The 22,106-nt window shown below is 39.5% G+C and overlaps 1 protein-coding gene across 3 annotated transcripts in view; it reads right to left on the bottom strand.

The window, feature by feature from the left end:
* Positions 1–22,106, bottom strand: part of MYH11 (myosin heavy chain 11) — a 62,039-nt gene that overhangs the window by 16,700 nt on the left and 23,233 nt on the right. For 2 of the 3 annotated variants that reach the window (XM_061379412.1, XM_061379410.1), the window contains exons 5-22: positions 17,824–17,926; positions 16,085–16,105; positions 13,658–13,750; positions 12,685–12,748; positions 11,212–11,310; positions 10,048–10,191; positions 7,300–7,395; positions 6,793–6,911; positions 6,475–6,627; positions 5,842–6,015; positions 5,480–5,653; positions 4,913–5,027; positions 3,256–3,449; positions 2,969–3,090; positions 2,784–2,853; positions 2,086–2,246; positions 1,097–1,205; positions 14–145 (exon numbers count right to left, since the gene is read on the bottom strand). In XM_061379412.1, coding sequence (XP_061235396.1) covers positions 14–145; positions 1,097–1,205; positions 2,086–2,246; positions 2,784–2,853; positions 2,969–3,090; positions 3,256–3,449; positions 4,913–5,027; positions 5,480–5,653; positions 5,842–6,015; positions 6,475–6,627; positions 6,793–6,911; positions 7,300–7,395; positions 10,048–10,191; positions 11,212–11,310; positions 12,685–12,748; positions 13,658–13,750; positions 16,085–16,105; positions 17,824–17,926 — 2,143 coding nt within the window. The remainder of the gene's footprint in view (positions 1–13; positions 146–1,096; positions 1,206–2,085; positions 2,247–2,783; positions 2,854–2,968; positions 3,091–3,255; positions 3,450–4,912; positions 5,028–5,479; positions 5,654–5,841; positions 6,016–6,474; positions 6,628–6,792; positions 6,912–7,299; positions 7,396–10,047; positions 10,192–11,211; positions 11,311–12,684; positions 12,749–13,657; positions 13,751–16,084; positions 16,106–17,823; positions 17,927–22,106) is intronic. The other variant, XM_061379411.1, reaches the window with a different exon arrangement.

Here is a 22,106-nt window from a genome sequence, read left to right as displayed (position 1 = left end):
AGCTGTAAATCACCTGTGTGTGTTTCAGTTCCAGCTCCTTCAATTCACTCTCTGCTTTTTGTTGTCTTTCCTTAGTTTTTTGTAGCTCTTCATCCTTGGCCTGCATCTCTTCCTCTTGGCGGGTGACTTGCAGCAGTGGTTTCACCTGAAAATAAAGAGTTTAAGAATGTTTCCTGACAGTATTTATGTGCTGAGCATGGTCCTTAAAGGTGGCAGGCTGACTGGCACTAATGGTAGCACTGTCTGTTGATATTCGAATGGCAGACAAATGGTGTCCGCGCAAACTTGATGTAGGCATCTTTGAATCAACAAGCCTCAGAAGTATTGCTTTTGGCCATCTCTGTGTTAATTCTTGGAACCTTGTGAGCACCTCTGCCTTCAGTGTTGTCACTTTTGAATGGCTTCAAGCCTGTTTTCACCCATTGATGATGTACAAAAAGCTGCATCTTCTGCATGGAAAGGCAATGTGCACGTGCAGGTTTGTTACTACCCATTTCTGGTTGCACAGGAGGTTGCTATCAGCGCAAGCAGGAAGAATTTTCTGAATCCAAACTGAAGCCTGTTCTTTTAGAAAAAACAAACCAAAAACCCCAAACAGGCCTCTTCAGTAGGAAAACAGACCTAATTTGCTTGAGTGCCTAGCGGGAAGATGTTTAGTGTCCCAGTTAGGGAACTCTTGAGCTATGGATTTCCCCATAGGTATATAACTCTGCATGTTCACAAAATTAAGTTTTACTCCGTCTTCTCATTACCCACACCTATGAAATTATTTCATTTTGGGCAATTAAAAGAAGTCCCCAAACAGGCAAAATCTTTCATGAATCTCTGTTTAAGTAGTTAGTTCTAGCTTGACAAGAAAATAAACTTCATGATAGTTAGTTCTAGCTTGACAAGAAAATAAACTTCATGATAATAGCATTGTATAACTATCCAGAGTATCTCTAACCTAAAATTTTGTGAAGCTAATGTGTTTCTTGCCATCAACTCCAGTGGACTTTGGGACAAGGAGTGTGCCTGACATGATATATCTCAGTTATCTTGTGCATTTCATTTCCTTTGGAAAGCTGAGGGAGGTTCACTGATTGCAGTCACTCACTTTAGTGAACAGTCTCCACCACTGCCAGTTCCTCAGCTTCAGGTAAGCAGCACAATTTCTTTGGATAACCTTCATTGCAGTCAGCTGTTGTTGTCTCTTGGCAAAGGCTCTGTGATTAAAAGCATGAAGCAAATAGATTCAGTCTGAAAATATGAGGTATCTGCAAGATATGCACATTAAGTAAAACTGTTGCCTGAGAGTCTGCTGATGAGCCACATGGTTTGAGAAGTCTGGCACAAATTCTTTTGTTGCTTAAACAGTGCCTGTGCTTTCTTGAGGAAAGGTGATAATTCTGATTAGCTTCCTGGTATTTTACTTAGTCTTCTGGGTTTTGGCTGGGTTTTATATTTGTTTGTTTAGTTTTTGTCTGTTTGTACTCCATAGGTAGGCACAGACCACAAAGTATATATCTAGTTCTGGGTGTAAACACCTTTCCATAGTACATGGGCACTCAGAACTTGCATTCTTCATTATTCTTCAAACCTATTATATTTGAATTTGTTTGCTCACCAATTTGAAAGCCTTGGTAGTGTGGAGGAAACGGGCATTATTGTTAATAGGTTTGTGATGTACATTAACTGAAATCATGCTAGATGTTTCATGCCCAAGCTGTGGAAGAAATTATTTCATGTTTTGCAAATGCCAGTGGTGCTGCTACTTGTAATAGTGTATACGATTCTAGTCATACATTAGGATGCTCCTTCTCCTTGTACAAACATGTTTAAATGATGAGTCATTGCATCTGAGCTTTTACTATACAGAGAGTGTAAGTAGCCTCACAATGTAATCACTTCCCTGCAATTATACTAATAAGCCTCTTCTGGGCAGGAAGCAAGACCTTCATTGGACCCAAGGTGAGTTCTAATGCAATACAAATAATAAATAGTAATAAAGTGTCTTAACATCTTCAGTTTGCTATACAGAGAACTAAAGGCTGCTGTAGATACTCTGCTGCAGAAGACATTATTTTTGTTAGTACATATTCTTACTTTCTTGCTAGGTAGCCTCGGCACTGAGCCTGGAAAGTGATGATAACATCTGTGATCTTCAGGTCTCTCTCTTCTTCCAGGTGAGCCAGAACGCCAGTTCTGAAGAAGATTTTACTTTGTCCAATTCTGTACAAGTTGGGATCAAGTTCTAATGCTTTGATCTAGAGTGAAAAGAGGAATATTTGTTAACTCCAGTGCTGATAGGCTGAGAAAGTTGGGGCTGTTCAGCCTGGAGAACAGAAGGCTGCATGGAGACCTCATAGCAGTCTTCCAGTATCTGAAGGGGGCCTATAGGGATGCTGGGGAGGGACTCTTCATTAGGGACTGTAGTGGTAGGACAAGGGGTAATGGGTTAAAACTTAAACATGGGAAGTTTAGATTGGATAGAAGGAGGAAATTCTTTCCTGTTAGGGTGGTGAGGCACTGGAATAGGTTGCCCAGGGAAGCTGTGAATGCTCCATCCCTGGCAGTGTTCAAGGCCAGGTTGCACGATGCCTTGGGTGATATGGTTTAGAGCAAGGTGTCCCTGCCCATGGCAGGGGGGTTGGAACTTGATGATCTTAAGGTCCTTTCCAACCCTTACTATTCTATGATTCTATGATGTTTAAGATATTAAAATATCACTTCTCATTCCTTATTAGCAGCTTTTATATAAGAAGTGTAGACCTGATAATTAATGTAAAAAATAGTTCCCTCACCATCAGTATGCAAGCCTGCTTTCCATCCATGAATCCTTTAGGAATAGCATTTGCAGCAAGAATTTCGTATCTGCCAAAAGACATTGATGTTAGGGAGGTTGAAACACATCAGATTATTTTGCACAGCTAAACACATATAACACCACTATTAAACCCAGAGCTAGCCCTGAGTGAGGGATTCCTACCGCTGACGGAACTCCTGGAATACAATCCTGTTGGGAAATCCCTGTCGGCAGATCCGAATACCTTCCAAGACACCATTGCAGCGCAACTGCTCCAGCACTAAATGGGCATCAAGTTTGCCAGCCTGAAAAGGGAACAGAAAGTATATTTAGCACTGTAAAAAATTACATAAATGTTATCAGCTGCATCTATGTTTGAAGACATCATTCAGCTCTGAGATGTGCTGGTACAGTGAGCAGCTCAACATGAGTAATGTGCCAGGAGTCTGAAAACAGCATTTGAAATTTACCCTTTTTTCATGATTTGGAATGATACAGCGGACAAAGTTGGGATTGGTATTCCTCAAGGTGGTCATCAGTTTAGTCAGCTGCTCCTTATAGAGTTGTCCAACAGTACGGAACATGCCTTTCTTGGTTTTTGAAGCACTAGGGAGTGAGCTTTCAGTCATCTTGGCCATCTGGTCCAGCCCAACTATACGATCCACTAAAATATAAAAGAAAGTATGAATGGAACTGCTTAGACTGTCCTCATCTCACATTACACCTGTCACTGGCATTGTTAAACTGCAGCTTCCCAAAGAGGACCAGTGTATTTTAATGCAGTAGAAGGCTACTAATGAAAGTATTAGAAGAGCCTTTTGTGTAAATAGTTTATTTCTGTCAAACATGAAAATGAGGATCTTTGTTAACTAGTGACAGAATGGGGCAACTGAATACACATAACATATTTCATGCTTGCTCTGAAAAGGACATTTCTTCTGCAAAATACCCACTTAGTAGGTTGGTGTCAGAACCAGGAACAAGATCTCTTGACTTTCATCTCTTACCCAATGATTCTCAAAGTCTAGCTAATCATCTCCCTCAGTTATTTGATAATACAGAGCCACTTGCTGGTGCTTACATGCACATTTATGTCCATGTATTAAATATTTATCCTGCAGTATATGTGTTAAAGATCCATATACAGTTTTTAAAAGCGAAGTGTTTTAGATGCATACAAACATTCCTCTGCTCTCACGAGACCTCACTTGAAGTATTGTGTGCAGTTCTGGTGTCCTCAACATAAAAAGGACATGGGACTCTTGGAACAAGTCCAGAGGAGGACCATGAAGATGATCAGGGGACTGGAGCGCACCTCCTGTATGAAAATAGGCTGAGAAAGTTGGGGCTGTTCAGCCTGGAGAAGAGGAGGCTGTGTGGAGACCTCATAGCAGCCTTCCAGTATCTGAAGGGGGCCTATAGGGATGCTGGGGATGGACTCTTCATTAGGGACTGTAGTGATAGGACAAGGGGTAATGGGTTAAAACTTAAACAGGGGAAGTTTAGATTGGATATAAGGAGGAAATTCTTTCCTGTTAGGGTGGTGAGGCACTGGAATGGGTTGCCCAGGGAAGTTGTGAATGCTCCATCCCTGGCAGTGTTCAATGCCAGGCTGGACAGAGCCTTGGGTGATATGGTTTAGAGCGAGGTGTCCCTGCCCCATGGCAGGGGGGTTGGAACTTGATGATCTTAAGGTCCTTTCCAACCTTAACTATTCTATGATTCTATGATAGAATTTAGTTGAGATTATATATTGCTGGGGAAAACTGTGCAGGACTTCTGAGAGAGCAGTGTGTAAGGTAAGTCATTCATAAAATCCAACCATAACTTGTACTAGTGAAGTACACAATATCACATATTCAGCAACATTATAACAATGTAATGAATAATTTTTAGTCTGTTGCTGTATAATATTAAGTAAGAAATTCTTTGATAGCATCATTAGACAGTTTTAAGCACTTTCCATAAGTATGTCTTTAGAACACATTATTATTTTTTCTTAGTTCAGTCTCTTCTATGCTTATAATTTTCACATATATCTTCTGCCAGCAAGGGATGGCTGTCCAAAAGTTCTGATATAATTTTCTCCCTTTAAACCACATTATGAGTTAGAGTTGTGATTCATACCATCTTTCCAAAGGTCTGCTACAAATTTGTCTGAAGACTGGTTCAGCAGAGAAGTCACATTGTCATTTAGCGGATCCATGTTCTTTGTTAGCCAGGCAGTTGCGTTGTAGGTAACCTGCAGGAAATAATGCTACATCAAAAAGCAGTTCTTTATAAAGAAAACTGGAGTATGCAAGAACACAGGGCACTGTTTTAACACAAAATCATACAAATAATAATAGTGTGAAAAGCTTTATAGGGTTGAGAGCCAAGTTGAGTAGTTCTTTTTACTTGTATTAGCATTTGAAAAGCTTTATGCATTTGCCCTGTCTTTAAAAATCTGCTTGCTAGAAAGTTATCTGAAATACTCAGATTTTCAATAACCCCAGTCCTGGCTATTTTTGCTTTCATGTGAGCTTCAAAACCATGAACATTTTTCGAATCTTATTTCATATTATTAAACAGTATATACATTACATAACTAAAGCCATCCCTTATCAATGCAGGTACCAGACTGTTTCTTTTTCATCATTTGGGCATCAAAGAATCAAAGATTCCTAAGTCAAAATAGCTCAATCTGTCCAGTACCTTTCCTGCGTAGTGCATTATACAGAACTCTGTTTTATCCTTGAGTTGCTTGGGCTTTTGGAATTTGGGATGGTTGCCTTGTTCTTGACATAATTTCTCCACAAAGGATGTGTCAGTAGCTTTGGGGAACCAGCACTCTTCATCCAGCAGAGCCAGGACACCTGGAGGGTTGGTCTGCAATGTGAGCAATATAAGATCAGTATCATCATAGGCAGAGAGAAAGAAAGAGCACCACCTTCTTTATTCCTTATGGTAGGAATCCTGCTAGCAAAGGATCCTTAAATGGCTCTCTGGTTGTACTGGTATACAACTGACCCTGATGCAGCCTACACACCATCCCATCTATGGAGACATATGCTTACTGGTCTTTCAATCAGCTCAATGCAAGGTTGCAGGTCAAGGCCAAAGTCAATGAAATTCCATTCAATGCCCTCTCGTTGGTATTCCTCTTGCTCCAATATAAACATTGTGTGGTTGAAAAGCTGCTGAAGTTTCTCATTAGTGTAATTGATGCACAGCTGCTCAAAGGAATTGATCTGAGGAAAAAAAGGGAGGAAAAATGTGAATTTCAAATGCTAGAAAGATGCATTCAAGAGGGAACTTAACGGACAAGATGAAATTTGTGATCTTCTTTTTACATATCACAATAATTCAAATATAAGGATCTATATTTTCCTAATATAAGGTCTTAAAAAATTACAGAAATTTCTAAAGAGGTAAATCTTTGTCCTGGGGCCTGATCAATAAATGATAAAGCCCAGCCCCCAGCTTTAAACCCTGAACCCTGCAGAAGCCCAGCTGGAGCATGCTGCCAGCCCCAAGGGAAGGGCAAGGAGCCAGGTGTAGTAGACCTCTGGGTCGTGTTGGGCCCAGCCTTAGCCAGCTTGGAAGAACCTAATTTTTTTGTGGCTCTGATCTTGGATTTTTGTCATCTTATATCCAAACCACTACATGATAATAGGGAGTTTACCCAGCTTGTGCCCCACAGTAGATACCTCAAAAATCTCAAATCCAGCAATGTCAAGGATCCCCAAGAAGGAAGCCCCTTGTCTTTTTGTTTTATCAAGAGCTTTGTTTACACGAGCTAGAATCCAACGGAAAAGACGTTCAAATTTTGCCTTAGCCAAAGCCTCTATGGCAAAGTCCGCCTGAAATAGAGAAGAAAGAATTGTAAGTGAAGGAAGAAACCCAATTAGCTGTTAATTTCTGTAGGGATAATGAGACAAAAATCTGATGTTTCCCTTTAGATAAGATGTAAGAAAAGAAAAGAAGAGAATAGTTTCAGGAGAGCTGAGCAGACTGCAAGTAGATACCTGCTCTTTGGTCTGAGCTTTCTGAACGACATCTCGTCCTACTTTGATCCTTGGGGTTAGAATAGATCTTGTGAAATCTGTCACGTTAATACCCATCAGGTGACACACTTTTTGTGCAGCTAGAATAAAAGAGTGAGATTTTATTGCAGAATGAATTTTCTCTTAGCAGGTCAGTAAGTGTGAATATGAGCAGCTCAGCAAGTATGGGAAGTTATCTGTCTTCCTTAAAAGCTCCTCTATTGTACGTACAAGAGATGCCAGTTGCCATAAAAGTACTAGTTATTATCCAAGCAGCAAATTCACTGTTCATCTATTTATGGATTCAAAATTACTAGAAAAGGTAATAATAATAATTGAGCTGATTTTAAGTATGGTATATCTTTTAAAGCCCATTAAGTATATACATAATAACAATTAAATAAAAATGTACTGATAAAGAATGCTTATTCAGCTGCTATTTTATTGATTTCTTAATGTTAACAGTATTTTTAAAGTGGCAAATCATACCAGTATTGTCTGGCATAGATGCTTGATCAGTGTTTCTCTCCTTCTTGAAGACGATATTACCCAGCTGTAGGACAGATGAAACAACCCTCAGTATAGCTGGAAGAGAAACAGGTAATATAAATGAGGAACAGATGCAAACATTTGGAAAGCTGTATTCTCTGCAATAACAAAGATTCATTCTCTTGCCTGTGGTAGTCTGTACTTCTGTGGAAAGAACTAGGTTTGCTTTAAAAGACTGTGCTATAAACTGCAAGAGTTTGAAAGCTGATTGAACAACAGTCTGCACAGTGGAGTAAGCATCCAGCCTAGGAGCACCAGCACCTCCAAGCTAAGGTGTGCTGGCTCCCCAGGGCAGACTTCAAGTCTCAGGAATTCATCTCCCACTCACAGTGGCCTGTAGCATCTTCTCAGTCATTAGATAATGTGCATCTCTGTCTTTAAGATAAAATGGGAAAAAAAATCCCAAACAAAAAAACCCACCCCCAGCTTATCAGCAGCTTCAAAAATGTGTGGCAGTTCTGAGTCTTTGGTCATGCAGGAACATGTGGATATTTAGTTGTGCAACTAAAATAATGCATACGTATCTTTGAAGGATCAAAGTATAGGAAGGTAATTTAATTTTTAATTAGTATAATATATATAAAAGTGCTGTTGCCTGACTTCAGGTAGTAAAATCTACTGGTATGTTACATATGAGATTGTGTGAATCTAGGGAGTTCTATTTGTTTACTTGGTAAACTTACACAGGAGAAGAATACTATGCTCAAGGGGTTATGCTTTAGAGCAGGAAATCAAAGGGGTTCAGATAGAAATATAATGACTCCTATAGTTGTAATGGAGAATACTGCTGTTGACACCAATACACATGCCTCAGCAGGGGAATGCACCAGTCTTCATCAGTATCGTTATCTGAATTTGCCAAGGCTGGGATTTGTACTGCTGTCCTGCAAGGTAAGACCTTTTTTGTTAGCATCCCTCAGTCACTGATGGAAGGATGGGATGCGGCCGAGTTCTGCTCCCGATTCCTACAGCTGATCTAAGGTTCGAGTGATGGGGTGATGCTCTTTTTGCCACCAGGTGTCACTTGGGGCATGGCAATTTGCATCCATGGGCAGCGCACTCTGCTATGCACCGGCTGAAGCCCTGCGCACTTCCAGGAACAGTGAGAAGTAAAAGCAACGCAGACGTGTCCCTGGCAGGCCCCCATTTTCATGGTAGTTTAGTCGTCTCGTGCTCTTTTGCTTTTATTCTCTTTTCTCTGAATCAGTGAATGCAAATATTTGAGCCTGTTCCACTTCTTTCAAAATTAAATCAGAACGTTTTGCAACTTCTTCATGCTATTTATTGTAAAGTTCTGAAAAAAAACCCGGTTTTAAATAGTCAGTGTTGCTAGAGTTTGCTTGAATTCAGTAGTTTGTTCTGGATATGTATGGAGTTCTTCCACACATCCTTCCATCTTCCCTTCATAAACAAAAATTACCTTTCAAAACAGCATGTATTATAGTACTTTTGGATGCTAAAACCTACACTGATGTGTGGAATTCAAATGGATCGGGAGGACTTCATGTTCCTTCCACAAGCAGGAATCCACAAGTTATAAGACTTACAAGACTTGCAATTCTTCATCCAGATGGACAGCAAAATATTGTGGCAATTATTTTATTTGATCTGTGTTTCAGTTACTGTATTGAGCTGCCCTGTGCATCACTGGTTGTTCTGTTCTTCACAGAGATAATTTATCTTTGATGATATATACTCTATTTTCAATATAGGTGGTGAGTCTTCAATATTTCTTTCACTGTGTTTCCACCAAGTGCTGCCAGTTTAACCCTTTGAAGGAGGTGGTTTGCAAAGTTTTCATTATTGGCTTCAGCTGCTCCCACTGGTACCCACTGCAGCAACGGGAAAAGGCCACTGTAGTAATTTTTTAAGTAGAATTTTTCTAGCAACTACCTACAAGCAGTAGATCATAATTAGTTCTCCTTGCAAGGCAAGAACAGTGGCTCTAATACCCACAACACTTCCTGAAGTGTCACCCTGTTTAATACAAAAGTGTCAGTGATTCCAAAAAGGCTGGTAGTATTTCCTGTCATGGATCTCTGACAGCAGTTTCTCAGGTCCTGCTGTCCTTCTCCCAGATTCCTGCTGCTGGTTTCTGTTGTTTACAGGCACTTTACTCCACCAGTTCAATCGCTTGTTGTCACTGGCTCTGACCATGCTGCTGGTGTTACGTGATCTTGATCCTGTGTTTAGATCCCTTGATTGTGGTTGCAGAGAACTGAGATCCCATATTGTTCTTAACATAAGGTAGAAATAAATCTGCTTGAAAAGTTTCACCTTATGAGAGAAACTTTGTTCTCTTTTCATGAACATCCATAGCTTAGTTAATCTAGTGCCTATTGAGAGGGAGGGAAATCTGTGGGCACTCATTCATAGTGCACTTAGAAACAATAGCTAGGTAACGGTGGGTAATAATTTTACACAGAGGAAATAAGACGCAAAGAGGTTAAATACCATTGGTACATTTAGAATCCTCCAGTTGGTGGTTCATGCAAGACCACGTATGATTTTCCAGAGAAACACGGACATAAAATCCAAATAATCTTAATTTTCTTATATAAATGTAGAATCTTACTTCATATGCTTATTTTGCAAAGTGGTTATTCTGGACAGAATAAAGCTCTGTGCATTTGTATCTCTGTCTTTCTACTTGTATACCTTCTACACAATCTTGCTAACAATTCTCACCTATCTGTTCTTCCTCAGTAAAGCCCATAATTTTCATGGCTTCCAAGGTCTCCTGGAACATCTCATCATCTTGTTGAGAAGGAATAGGCACGTGACCATTAGATAGGAAAGTGTAATTGCCAAAGCCTTCCAGCAACAGATCATCTAAAAAGCAAAGAAGAAAAGCTTTACTGAAGTGCATCGAATTAATCCTCTTAGGTCTTGAGTTCTCCCAATGAACAATAGGAAAAAACCCAGTGTTATCACCAAAGGAAGACTCTACTTGCATAAGGAGTTTAGGATTTTACTGTGCACAAGGATTTTCAGAATAACTCTTCATTTAGCAAGCTTGATTGTGTTCATTTCCAGTTTTCATTAGTAACTGGGGAACGTTTCTGCCCCTTGGTGGAATTTTGCACTCTATGTGTTCAAATATGATCCATTCTTCCTAAAAATCTTTCATTTAATGCCCTGTATATCCTACTCAGAATTACATTTCTCCCAATGGGGGTTCATATTAGGTTATAATAAGAATGGAACCAGGTATCAATCATAGTGGGCTGGACCAAAAGCCTCTTTGGCCCTATACTGGGGACACCAGCAGATTCTTAGGTAAGGAGCATAAAACCCAGGGAAAATATAGATTTAACCATTACTTTATATGTTCTTTGACAACCAGAAATTTTGGGAAAGATGTCGTATTTGAACCATGATGTTCCCATACATATTATGTCTGATCCATTTTTTTTTAATCCACTTACCCTTTTCACCTTCTCAATATCCTGAAGCTATGGTTTCCCCAGTGTAATAATGTGCTGTAGGAGAGACATTCTCCTAATTTATTTTAAAAGCACAAGCCAATATTTTTATTGTGAACCCCAGATTCTTTTGTGTAAAAAATTTATGAATAACTCTTCCCTATTCATCACCTCAATGTCATTCAAGATGGGATCTGAATGGGTTTACATCTTTAAATTGAAACATCCCGTAAAATGCAAACAACCTGGCTCAAACAGGTGGACCTCAATTCAAGTTTTCTTATAATTCACTTAAAAGAATTATTTTTTATAGCTAAAGAGAAAAGGATGAAATTACAGATAATTAAAGAAGTTAAGAAAAATGACTTGAGTAAGCCATTGCTCAGGCTGTTCAATGAGATCTAAGAATCATTAGCAAGTAACTTACTTCTCATTTGTTCAGAAGCTCCAGCAATCAAATAGTAGAAGATGTGAAATGTTCTCTCATCTTTCGCCTGGCGAATAGCTCGGGATTTTTCAAGCAAATCTGTTGTCAAGTATGTTAAAAAAAATATCAGTAACACATTCCAGTGCTTCCTTAATTGTGTCATCAGCCCCAGAACCATCAGTAGCACTGCAGAAATATTTGCCACAGGTTTGCCTAACACGGACAGGTGTCTGATCTGTGGCAGGTCTGGTATCAGTATCGTTCTCAGCACAATATATAGATCAATTTTCTACCTCCTATTGAATAGTGAATGCTGGTAATCATGGTAATAAGCATGACAATAGACATAAATGCTTCTCAAATCAGACATATAAAAATAGGATTCACAATATAATTCACACCACTTTAAAAATGAAGTGCCAATATGATTCTTTCAGCATAAGGTTGGGCTGCTGGAATGAATGCTCTTGAGGCCAGCACTGTAGGCATAAAAGCAATAAAAGCAAGTTTTATTTATGGTCCATTTTTGTGAATATAAACTAGTAAAAATGAAGTTGGCAGTAGTGTATTTCAACATGTCAGTTACTCACTCTCTGAAAGCTATAGTGCTGTAGGTAAAATATCAGTTAATACCAAAACAATTAAACACTTTTTTCTTTTTTTCTAAAGATCACTTGTCAAAATAAGAGCAGAAAGATAAACTGCTGTTTGATGCTATATCCAAGAACTGAACTCCTTCTTCATAGCTACACCTTTCTTTCTCATTTATTGGAATAAGCATCTCCTCTTCTATGCAAAGCTCAGGACCCTTCCCTGACAGAAGCTGGGGTGTATAGGGCTGAGGGTGATATCGTACTGAGCACCTGGACTTCATCCTAACCTCAGGACCAGGACAAAGTAGCAAATCTGGACTTGGAACTGGGAAGCACTCTCCAAATTCCTGGGTAAATTGTAGTAATGATACCAGTAATTCAGCATTATTTTCAAAGTGCCTGTCACAGCACCACTAAGAAACAGTAAAGTTTCAAGACATCTTATGGATCTGGGAATGTAGACCACAGGGAATCAGCATGCCCAGTGCAGGATCACACTGATATGAGAGAAAACGACGGTATATTTCACAAGATCACATGCAGTCTGAACCACAAAACAATCTTTTCCCACTATTGTATTACTGGGACTCTGCTTTTAAAGTCCCTGCCGTTGCTTTAGGTATGGTGCTTCCATTTCTGAAGCTATATATGGTGAATAGCATGCTTTCCTATAGTTGAGAAAACAGACCTGAAAATGTAAACATGAGTATAAGGCAAACTGAGAAGCTGGTATCAGCATAAATGGAGCCACTTCCCTCCATCTTTGTTTATACCAGTCCCAGCAATATTTGCCTTTCTTAGACATGCAGTGGAGCTTGTTTATCTTACTTCCTTCTGCTGACCCTAGTTAGCTTCCCATGCAGCTCACTGAAAAGGATACAAGTCTCTATGTTTGCTCCGACAATGTAGCCTGTCACATCAAAGTTGATGCGGATGAATTTGCCCTGTGAATGAAAAGAAGATTTAGATTGGGCTGTTCTTTCAGGTTATGCCAGGTCTTCCAATATTAGTATTTAGCCTGTTTAATAAGACATGTACATCATCCTCTTAAGAATAACATGCTTGATTCCCTCCTGCAGAGACAACCCATGGAAAAGCCTGAAAGGAAGTTAATTTCTCTGATATTCCTGCTAGGGACTTGCCCCCACATTCCATTCAGGTACTTAGAGGGATAACAGTCCTCCCTGCTGTGCCAGGCTTTGGAGGCTGGGGATGTGACCACATCCATTTTCTACTTTGATTTCCACAAGGGAATACCATTGGATCTGCATAACTCCCTCTGCTAAGATTTGTCTGCATGGATCCCTCAGCTTTGCAGGGAGAGAACAGAGGTAGGAGAGGAGGGTCTGCAGAGAAAACAAGACCTGCCAGCACTCCCAGAAAAAAGCGTCATCCACTAGTGACAGCCCTCAGCTCACATCAGACTTGTACCTGTATGGCTGTTTTTTCTTTCTCCTGTAATTTTTAATTTAATATATTAACCACTCTTGCTAAGTTACAGTCACACTCATAAAATACATGCTCAACTGTGGCGCAAAGAGAAAGAAAGCACAGATTTTGTTTGCAAATATTCTGAACGTGGCTATGTCCTGGAGGCTGAATGTGGCTCTGGAAGGCCACACACAGACTGCTAACTTGTGAGAGGACAGCGGTCCTGTCATGTTTGAGCTTGATCTTTAATCTTCCATAAGGCCAAATTTGTGTTTCAGAGAGGAATCCTGATTTTTTTTTAAGGTATTAAAGGCGCTCTTTAAAAGAGAAGCAGTGATGGAGGACCACTGTCTTCACACGGTGTTTTAAGAGATGTTACCCCCCTCTCCCCCCATACACCCAACTGGATTTCTCCTACTTACAAATCTGGAGGAGTTGTCATTCTTCACTGTTTTGGCATTTCCAAAAGCTTCAAGAATAGGGTTTGCCTGTAGAAGCTGTTTTTCCAGCTCACCCTAAAATTCATTCAGAAGCAGTTAACCCTTAACTTCATATTTGCTCGATTAAAACCAACACATGTACACTGGAGAAAATGTGAAAAATAATTTAAACCTCTTGTTTTTTGTTTTTTGTTTTTTTTCTGGTTGAGCACTGCACTTCATGTGGCTTTGTTTTCATTCTCCGTTATTCTTTGTGTTTATGTATTTGTGCAGTTGACTGCTGTCCTGTATATGTGACCCTTTTCCAGCCCTGCTGCCCATGACAGATCAAAGTCTATTAATCTGTTTAGCATCATGACTGGCCTTTCTTAAAAAGAAAAGGGTCACTCAATGTGAAATATATTTTTTCCAGTTTAATATCATTTTTAGAAGGGATATTCTTAAAGGAACCTCTAGCATGTCTTTTTTGAGTTAGTTTATTGAGATCCTTTGCTAGCAAATGACAATGTAATTAGAATAACTTGCCGAGAATCATTTTAATGTAATGCAGCACAAAGCTACAAAGCAGATTTCATCAAGTCTATTAATAATGATCCATGCAAGGCTATTTAGGTTAAATATGGAAATGCATTGATTTATTTCAAACCAAGGTAATGAATTCTCATGCAAACACACAAATTTCTTATTATATTGTTAATTGTGATTGGTAATTGCTAATGACACAAATCATGCAATGAAACAAGCATGCATTTAATACTTCTATTTCTAAACAAATCAATGAAGTTGAAAAAATCCTTTGCTTTGAATACAGCTTTTCTGAACCTTTAATTCGGTTCTGTCCTATGAGGTCACTCACTTTCACATTTGCTTCTCATCACCTTATTATTTGAGTACTAATCTGCAGTAACATGATTGTTTTAAATAACTCACTCCGAAAAGGAAAAAATCCTTGATAGATAATATGATATCATTAAAAAAAAATTAATTAGAAAATAAGTCAATATTTAAGTTGAATCTAGGGGAAACAATTTAGGAGATGAAAGTGCTTCACAATTAGTGTGCAAAACTGGTAACCTGTTTCTAAATGCCATTCTGAATGTCTTGTAACCTATATGATGACAGCTGCCTCAAAAATATCATTCAAAAGCAACAGTTAACAAATGGCTAAACTTATCTGCATGATCATGAGACAGGAGAAGGAGCACCTTCCTGAGAACATAGATCTAATACCTAAGAGCTGGAGGAAGAGGGCAGGAAGATTTCCAAACAAGCTAATACACGAGTCCAAGAATAAGTAACGAATTCCTAAAAGTCCCTGAAATTTCTCTGGACTGAGCAACTATCTCCAGTTATACGCTATAGACTTCAAAAGTCCACTATAAGCATGGGGTGTTGCTACAATCAGATGGTGACAGCAAGAACAGAGCCTTGTCTGCTAAACTGAGACAGATACCACCTTATTCTAGTGAGAACTAAACTATGCCATAAACCTGGAGTATAAAACTGTGACTCCAAATTGACAGCATTGTATGCAGCTGGAAGTCCACTGAACTCCCGAGTTGCTTGTGCCAGCAATAAATTAGGTTTTTTGCTGAGCACTTGTTAAATGAAGTGCTAAATTAACTAAGGGGAAACACACTGCCTTTTGTCATAGCCGAAGTCTGAAAGGCAGCAGTCAGAATGGAGAAAAAAAAGACCCTATTAAAAAAAAAAATAAAGATCCCATTTGCCTGGAACAGAAATATAAAGAATGTGGTAGCAAACTGGCAAATTGGTATGCTGATATGGCACACCACAATGCAGGAGGGCCCACAGGGCCTCTGAGAAACTGCTGTAATACACCTGCAGACACACGCTGCAGTGGGAATTGCTCTGTTACACATCATAGCAGCCAGAACATGCTAACTTTTGTGGATGCAAACAGTTCTCAACAGTTACATGAAAATGTAAAATTGACAGCAATATCAAATGGCAAGCATGCAGCCAAACAAACCCATCAAACACTGTGAGGTTTAGGAATTATTTCACAACAGTCCTAAAAAGTTCAACCTGAAGCACAGAAAGCATTTGGATATTTTCATTGAGAAATCACATTGCTCATGTCAGGCTGAGTGGCTCTTTCAGGATCGTGGGAAATTTCAGTCAAACTATGGCAATTTGAACACACAGATATAGAAGAGAGTGATACTTGAGAGATGGCCCTGCCTGTGTCAGACCTCATTCTTTACCATGGAGCCTGACACAGTTAGGGTTGATTTGTGAGAGAGAGCATTTGGAGCTATTGTTGCTTTTTATCATATCATACAACATATTTCAACATAATCTCTCTGAAATTTTCAAGGTGCAACAATAGCATGCAGATCTACACTCAGTGCCTTAAACACACATCAAACAGTCTAAGTTACTCACGTAAGAAAAAGATGGACCTTGCTGTATTGAATAACATGGTATAAAACGTGTCAGTATCATTTCCATTACACAGATATATTTATTGTTTTTCCTGTATTAAAATAACCAATACACAGTTTCCATGCAAATAAACCAGGAATACAAATACAAACAATTGATTGCAGACATAGCAAGAGTACAAATACAATTAACATATATAAAGCATTTTAACTGAAGAAAAAAAAAGAGCAACCCTGAAGCAAAGGGATGGGATTTGGATCCAGTCCCGGGTTACTCTCCCAGGACCAGAAAAGGACAGATATTTTAACAGTAAATCTCCAGTTCTTCTCTAGTGCGACTGAGGCATTGTGCTATCTATTATTTTTTAATGTCTGGAATTGCAGTATCAGTAGTCACAGTCCCTGAATTATTGTTTGTCAGCATGTTATAGAACAGCTTAGACTTTCCCTCAGCTCCTATCTGGTGGGTATTTCCCTGAAGGTCCATCTCAGGGCCAACATGATCCTGAGACTTGCATAATTCCTGAGAGGAGCCAGCAGCAACTGTAGTTACATGCCTGCTAGGGATGGCCTTGAAACCACAAGTTTATTTCGCCCAGCCACTGAGCAGGGAGCCATTAGAAAGAAATCATTTTTTTACATAAACATTCAACAAAGGAAAATGATGCCTTTGGCCTTGGACTGTTTCCACTAAATTTAATCACTAATTTCTAGAAAATAGTACCCAGAGGGACATCTGCTCCCTCCTCTGCCCCCAGGCAGAATATGCTGTATATAAACAATGATTATTTATGGTGAAAGAGGCCAGGCTGCACACCATGTGCTCTGGAGTCTTCTGCTGCTGTACAGGGTATGCAAGAGCAGCTGCAAGGACCAGCAGAGGTGTGCTCAGGAGATTTTTACTTCACCCCCCACTACCCTGCTATTGGCTTAGTTTGGACCCAGTCTTTCATCTGGAGCACACTGAAATGTGTTCCTTAATTAAGCCTGTTTTGTCATAAAAGTGAATTGCTGCATGTTTTTTGCAGAAGTTTGAGTAACATTAAAAAGGCTGGAAATGACATAGGACCTGGAGTTGTGTCATTGAGAACAGCAAAGACAGTTGAAGCCTCAGCCAAACTGAGTTCTCCGGGAGCTGGGCAGGTATAAACTCATATTATGTGTTTGAGCGTGAAAATCAGCTTTAGTCACTAAGGCAAAACTGTTACAAATATTGAAGGCAGAAAATACTTTTTTTAAAAGTGTGTATTTCAAAATTATTCTTTCTGACAGAGGAGTAAAATGTCAAGTTTTATAGGAAGACTCTTTGGTAGGAAGAAAACTCACTAATAAAGCCAGTCAAAACTGGAAGTTTAAATGCTGGTAGACATTTTTGTGATGCCGTTGGATAATGTGTTAGTTAAAGGCTTTCCCAAACTTCTTAGTTGCTAGGGGCTAAGGGTAAAATAAGGACCTGAGCCCTTGCAGACTTCAAGGCCTTCATACTAGGCTATAAATAGGTGCTATACATATGGAAAGCTATGAATATTTCTCTTCTAGCGAAGTACATTTCGATTTGATGCCTAAGGGGTGTCAAACAAAAGTTTTTCCATAAACATAGAGCTGTGACGTAACTATGGACTCTTAATATGTTGACTGTTTGGCAAGCCACAGTGGTTGGCTTGCTGTTAGTACAGTCAGCTAGCTCGGTACAGTCCTAACAGGCATCAAGAGCAGTTGAATATGGAAGAGCTCACTTACAGTGATGGTGGTGTCCTTTTTGCCCTTATGTGATGAAGCAACAACAGCCAGGTACTGAATAACCTTTTTGGTATTTTCTGTCTTGCCAGCACCAGATTCACCTCTGAGGGGAAAGAAAATAACACAAAAGAAGGTAGGTAACTAGTGGATTCCTTCTGCCATGTGGTGTACTTAGTGTATAAAAACAGGACTGGAAACTGCCCAGCTCAGTATTTACCCCAGAACACCATCTCCCCAAATCCACCCGACTTCATCATGCAAAGAACGCATTATCAGAGCTATATCTCTGCCCCATCAGTATTTTGACTGGACATTGGGCCATTTAAGGCAATTCTAAAACGTGATGCATTTTTGAAGGACAGTTCATCTTGCTTTGGCAGGATCCAAACATTTATGAGAAGTGGAGCTGGCAGGGAGTCTGCTTGTATTTTAAGACCAAAAAATACAACATTGACTATGATGTGGTACAGCAGTAAGAAAAAGCATCAGCAGTAATACAACAGTTTTCTCGTTGGAAACTTCAGCATTAAAGTAGACTAACAGCTTGTATTGGTGGTAGAGAATAAGTGAACGAAGCCACCCCATCTGAACTACTTGTTCAAATGCTCCTTGAATTAAGTGTGACCAGAGCTGGGACTGCCTGAGGTGTCCCTGCTAACCAGGTAGTAAGGGACATCTCGTGTGGGGAGATGTCTGACCAGCAAAAAAACAACCCGGCTGTTTTCTGCAGTGTCCCTTGGGAAGCAGGAAGGCAGTGGTAACTTTTCACCTCCCAGTGGACTTCCAGGGTTTATTTACAACTCTTAAGCCCTCTCTTAAAGTAAAATAGTGGTTTTCAAGCTACAAGGGCCAGATTTACAGAGTCTTTTCTCAGAAGAACATTTCCAGTCTACTTTTCCCTCTCACATTTCATCATTGCTGTGAAGAGGGCAACAGTCTAAATATAAGTTGGACCTCTTTTTCTTTGGATTTAAAATGGGTTTGAAAAAAAAAGGAACAATACATTCAAAGATCCCATAGATACTTGTCAACTTTTTTGAAGCTGAAACTATTTAGCTGGACCCATTGCAGTTCTGCTTCTTTTCCTAATTAGGAAATACAGGAGTTAATTTTCCCTACCAAGGGACCTGTGATAAATAGACACAAAAAATATGGGTAAGTGCTGGGCAGAACTTCCAAGGTGGAATGACATTGATGTAAACCTTAGGAAACCAGAAACAATTCCTTCCTAAGGTACGACACAATGAGAAGTGTTTCTTCTGGCTTTTAGAGTTTTAACCAGAAATAATTGAGATGAATATGTTCCTTTTCACAAGACCTTGGTCAATTTGCACCGTTTAGAGATTGGATTCATTTTTGCCTGGCCTTCAGTGCTAAAACATTTCCATGTTTTACTGATAAAAATTAAGTGTCCTGGGAACAATTCCAAGCCAAGCACACCAATTTGGAAACATATGCATAAAAAGTTTTCAAATAAATCTACCTTACAACTTTGTTTCTTTGGAAAAAAAAAAAAAGAAAAAAAAATCCCAACAACTTTCTTCAAACAAACCCCAGGCTTTGAACTATTCCATTTTATTAAAGGTTATTTGTAGTTCATCACTACATGAATTGCATTTCCTTTCTCCTAGGGCAACAGTGCCCATCATTTGGCTTTCCCCTGAATCCCTGCGAGTATTACCATATATGGCATCATTTTACTTGTAATTATGCTACCACACTGTAATGCTCAAGTTACTTAACATTTTGTTCTGTCCTTTCATCCTTAACTCTTTGCTCCTGCACAGGCTGAAGGTTTTCCTATTTTCAGCAGATAGACTTTGAGGCTTTTATTTCCTTTTGAAGTGGACAACAGAAAGTTCTTCAGTGTGAAATGGAAATGCTTCCACACAAAACAGAGAACAGACAGGATCAGACTGTGAGCTGGTATGAGGAGTCCCATGTTTTTAAAAATCTACATGCTCTCTCAAGCTCAGTGACTGAATTTTTGAAGATAGGTGTTTTCCTTGCAAGTATCTATCAGTGGTTTTGGCACGGATCATACACAATGTGTTTAGTCTAAGGAGAAATCTGCTCCTCACTTCTGAGTGCCCATTTTCATTTGTATTTGCCCCTAAATTATGTTCCAAAGTGGGTATTCACCATATAAATGCTGTTACCACTGTACTAATCACAGTCTTCTGGGAGTAGATAGATCATTTGTTTTATTGAATCAGCTCAAATCATTCTTGTGGCCTGCCATACATAGAGACAGCACATTTAATACCAGTGCTGTTCTTTGCACCCAGCTCAGATGGGCAACACAAAAAAACCCAGATCAAAAGCAGGTCCCATTGCACAGTTCTCATCGCCCAACAACAATACTTTACATACATGTTTTTGTCCTAAGAAACTCCTTGGCTTTCCCAGAGCAAAAGCATCCATTAGGCATATAGGCTTGCTCTGTCAAAAACACCACTCTCACACTGTGTGGCATAGTTTAAATTTATTGTTCACCCATTTCTTGCCAGGCATTGTTTTAGGAACTCAGTACAGGATTTAAAGCACATAAGCTCACATACATAGCGCTCAGTTATAACAGAGTTTTTGTTCCACATAAACTACTAAATCCTCCATGACTTGGCAGTCCTGGGGTAAAGGTTGGACTTGATCATCTTAAAGGTCTTTTCTAACCTAGCTGATTCTATGATTCTATGGTTACCTTCGCCTTAAATGAAAATTATCCCAGTAAGAAGAGGTTTCCAAATCATGACAAGGTGAGTCTAGCAAGTTTGGCCCCACTGTTGTAGGATGAGCCTGTGGTGTAGCTATAACTCTTGTACATTTGGGTATAACTGGGAAAAATAAATTTTTAAAATATTCATTTTTTGTTTTTGTTTTTGTTTGTTTCCAAAATATGAGAGCTTTCTATATTATTAGTATAAGACTTAGCTTAATTCCACTTTTGGAAGCATCTAAAAAGTAGCAGAAGAATTTATTTTCACCATTTGTTTCATTAAGCAATGAACCACAAAAATTGCCCATTCATACGTCTCCTAATCTGGGTATCCTGGCTATGCGAGAAGCCTCTGTGCACAGGACACTCAATGAGGTGCTCTAAATCACATCAGGGCTTGGCAGGCTTCATCCTGCAGTATGAGATGTGCAAAGATAATGAACGTCTTCATCCTAGGCCAGCTGTACCCTACTAGAGACCTGTCTCAGAAGCCAGTCTACTGATCAGTCTACTGATCCTACTAGTTCACTTATAAAAAAACTCCAAAAAGAGACCAAGCTGGTTCAACACCAAGCTCCACCCTGGGTCTAAAGCTACACAAGATATCTGTATGGGAGAAGGGCCAGGCAGAAAGGCTTGACAGCTCCAGCCTTTGAGATTTAGTGAGCTGGAAAAGAAAAGAGTTTAGCTCTTGTGTGGAGGAGTCTTTTGACTAATGGGGCTCTGCAGATTGGAGGATGATCTGGATGTCTCTGCTTCCTGACACGTGTCAGGGGAGACAGTGGGCTGAAGTCTCATGGCTGGGTGAGGCTCTGGAGAGTTTGCTGAGAAAGAGAGAAAGGAGGAAGGGGAAAAGGGCAGCATGGTCACTGCCTCACCCAACATTTTGTCTGCTACCATATGCTTTTATAGAAGCTATTCAAACTACATGCATGTATTAAAAAAGTAAAAGGTAATGAAAAAGTATTTGATTATCAGTACAAATCAGGTGTTTAACAAGCACTTGTTTCTACAGGCTTCACATTATGCCAAACACTCAGAATTATGATCAGGTTTTTTTCTCATTAGAGGTGGTTTTTTTGCATAACTGAAACTCATGCACAGTCCTTTAGCCACGTCTGCTTTCTCAAAAATATTATACCCACTGTTTTCAGGAAGTGGCTAAAATCTGATAACCTCGAGATCAGACAGGTTTAAGGAGGAGATCATTAAAACACTGACATGCTTAGCTATGCAAATTGGCACTTGTGGTCTTTCTAGTAAAAAACCTTTTGGAAACTCCAGGAGAATCCGCTTGCATCTTTAGAACTCACAGCTCAAAGGCCAGAAGTCTCTTTTAAGGACTGGTGCCTCTACTTATATTGGTAGAAACTTGAAAAGTCACAAGCTTGTTCACTGGCCATCGCTTAGTCCAATTCATGCTTAACGGCTGATGCACTGAGGTTGCTCATTTCTCTGAGCAACTGGATGGATTTCTTGGGATTTTTCCCTCAGCAACATTTAATGTGCTGGTCAACACAGACCAGCATGGTCTGCAACAGTGAATACAGAATATTTCACAGCCAAC

The sequence above is a fragment of the Neopsephotus bourkii genome, unplaced genomic scaffold (genome assembly GCF_033783945.1).
Source record: "Neopsephotus bourkii isolate Nb327-2 ecotype Australia unplaced genomic scaffold, CSIRO-AGI_Nbou_v1 NB_1770, whole genome shotgun sequence".
In the NCBI taxonomy this organism is placed as follows: Eukaryota; Metazoa; Chordata; class Aves; order Psittaciformes; family Psittacidae; genus Neopsephotus; species Neopsephotus bourkii.
The sequence above is the reverse complement of the archived record's forward strand: the minus strand, read 5'-3'. Positions and strand labels throughout refer to the sequence as shown.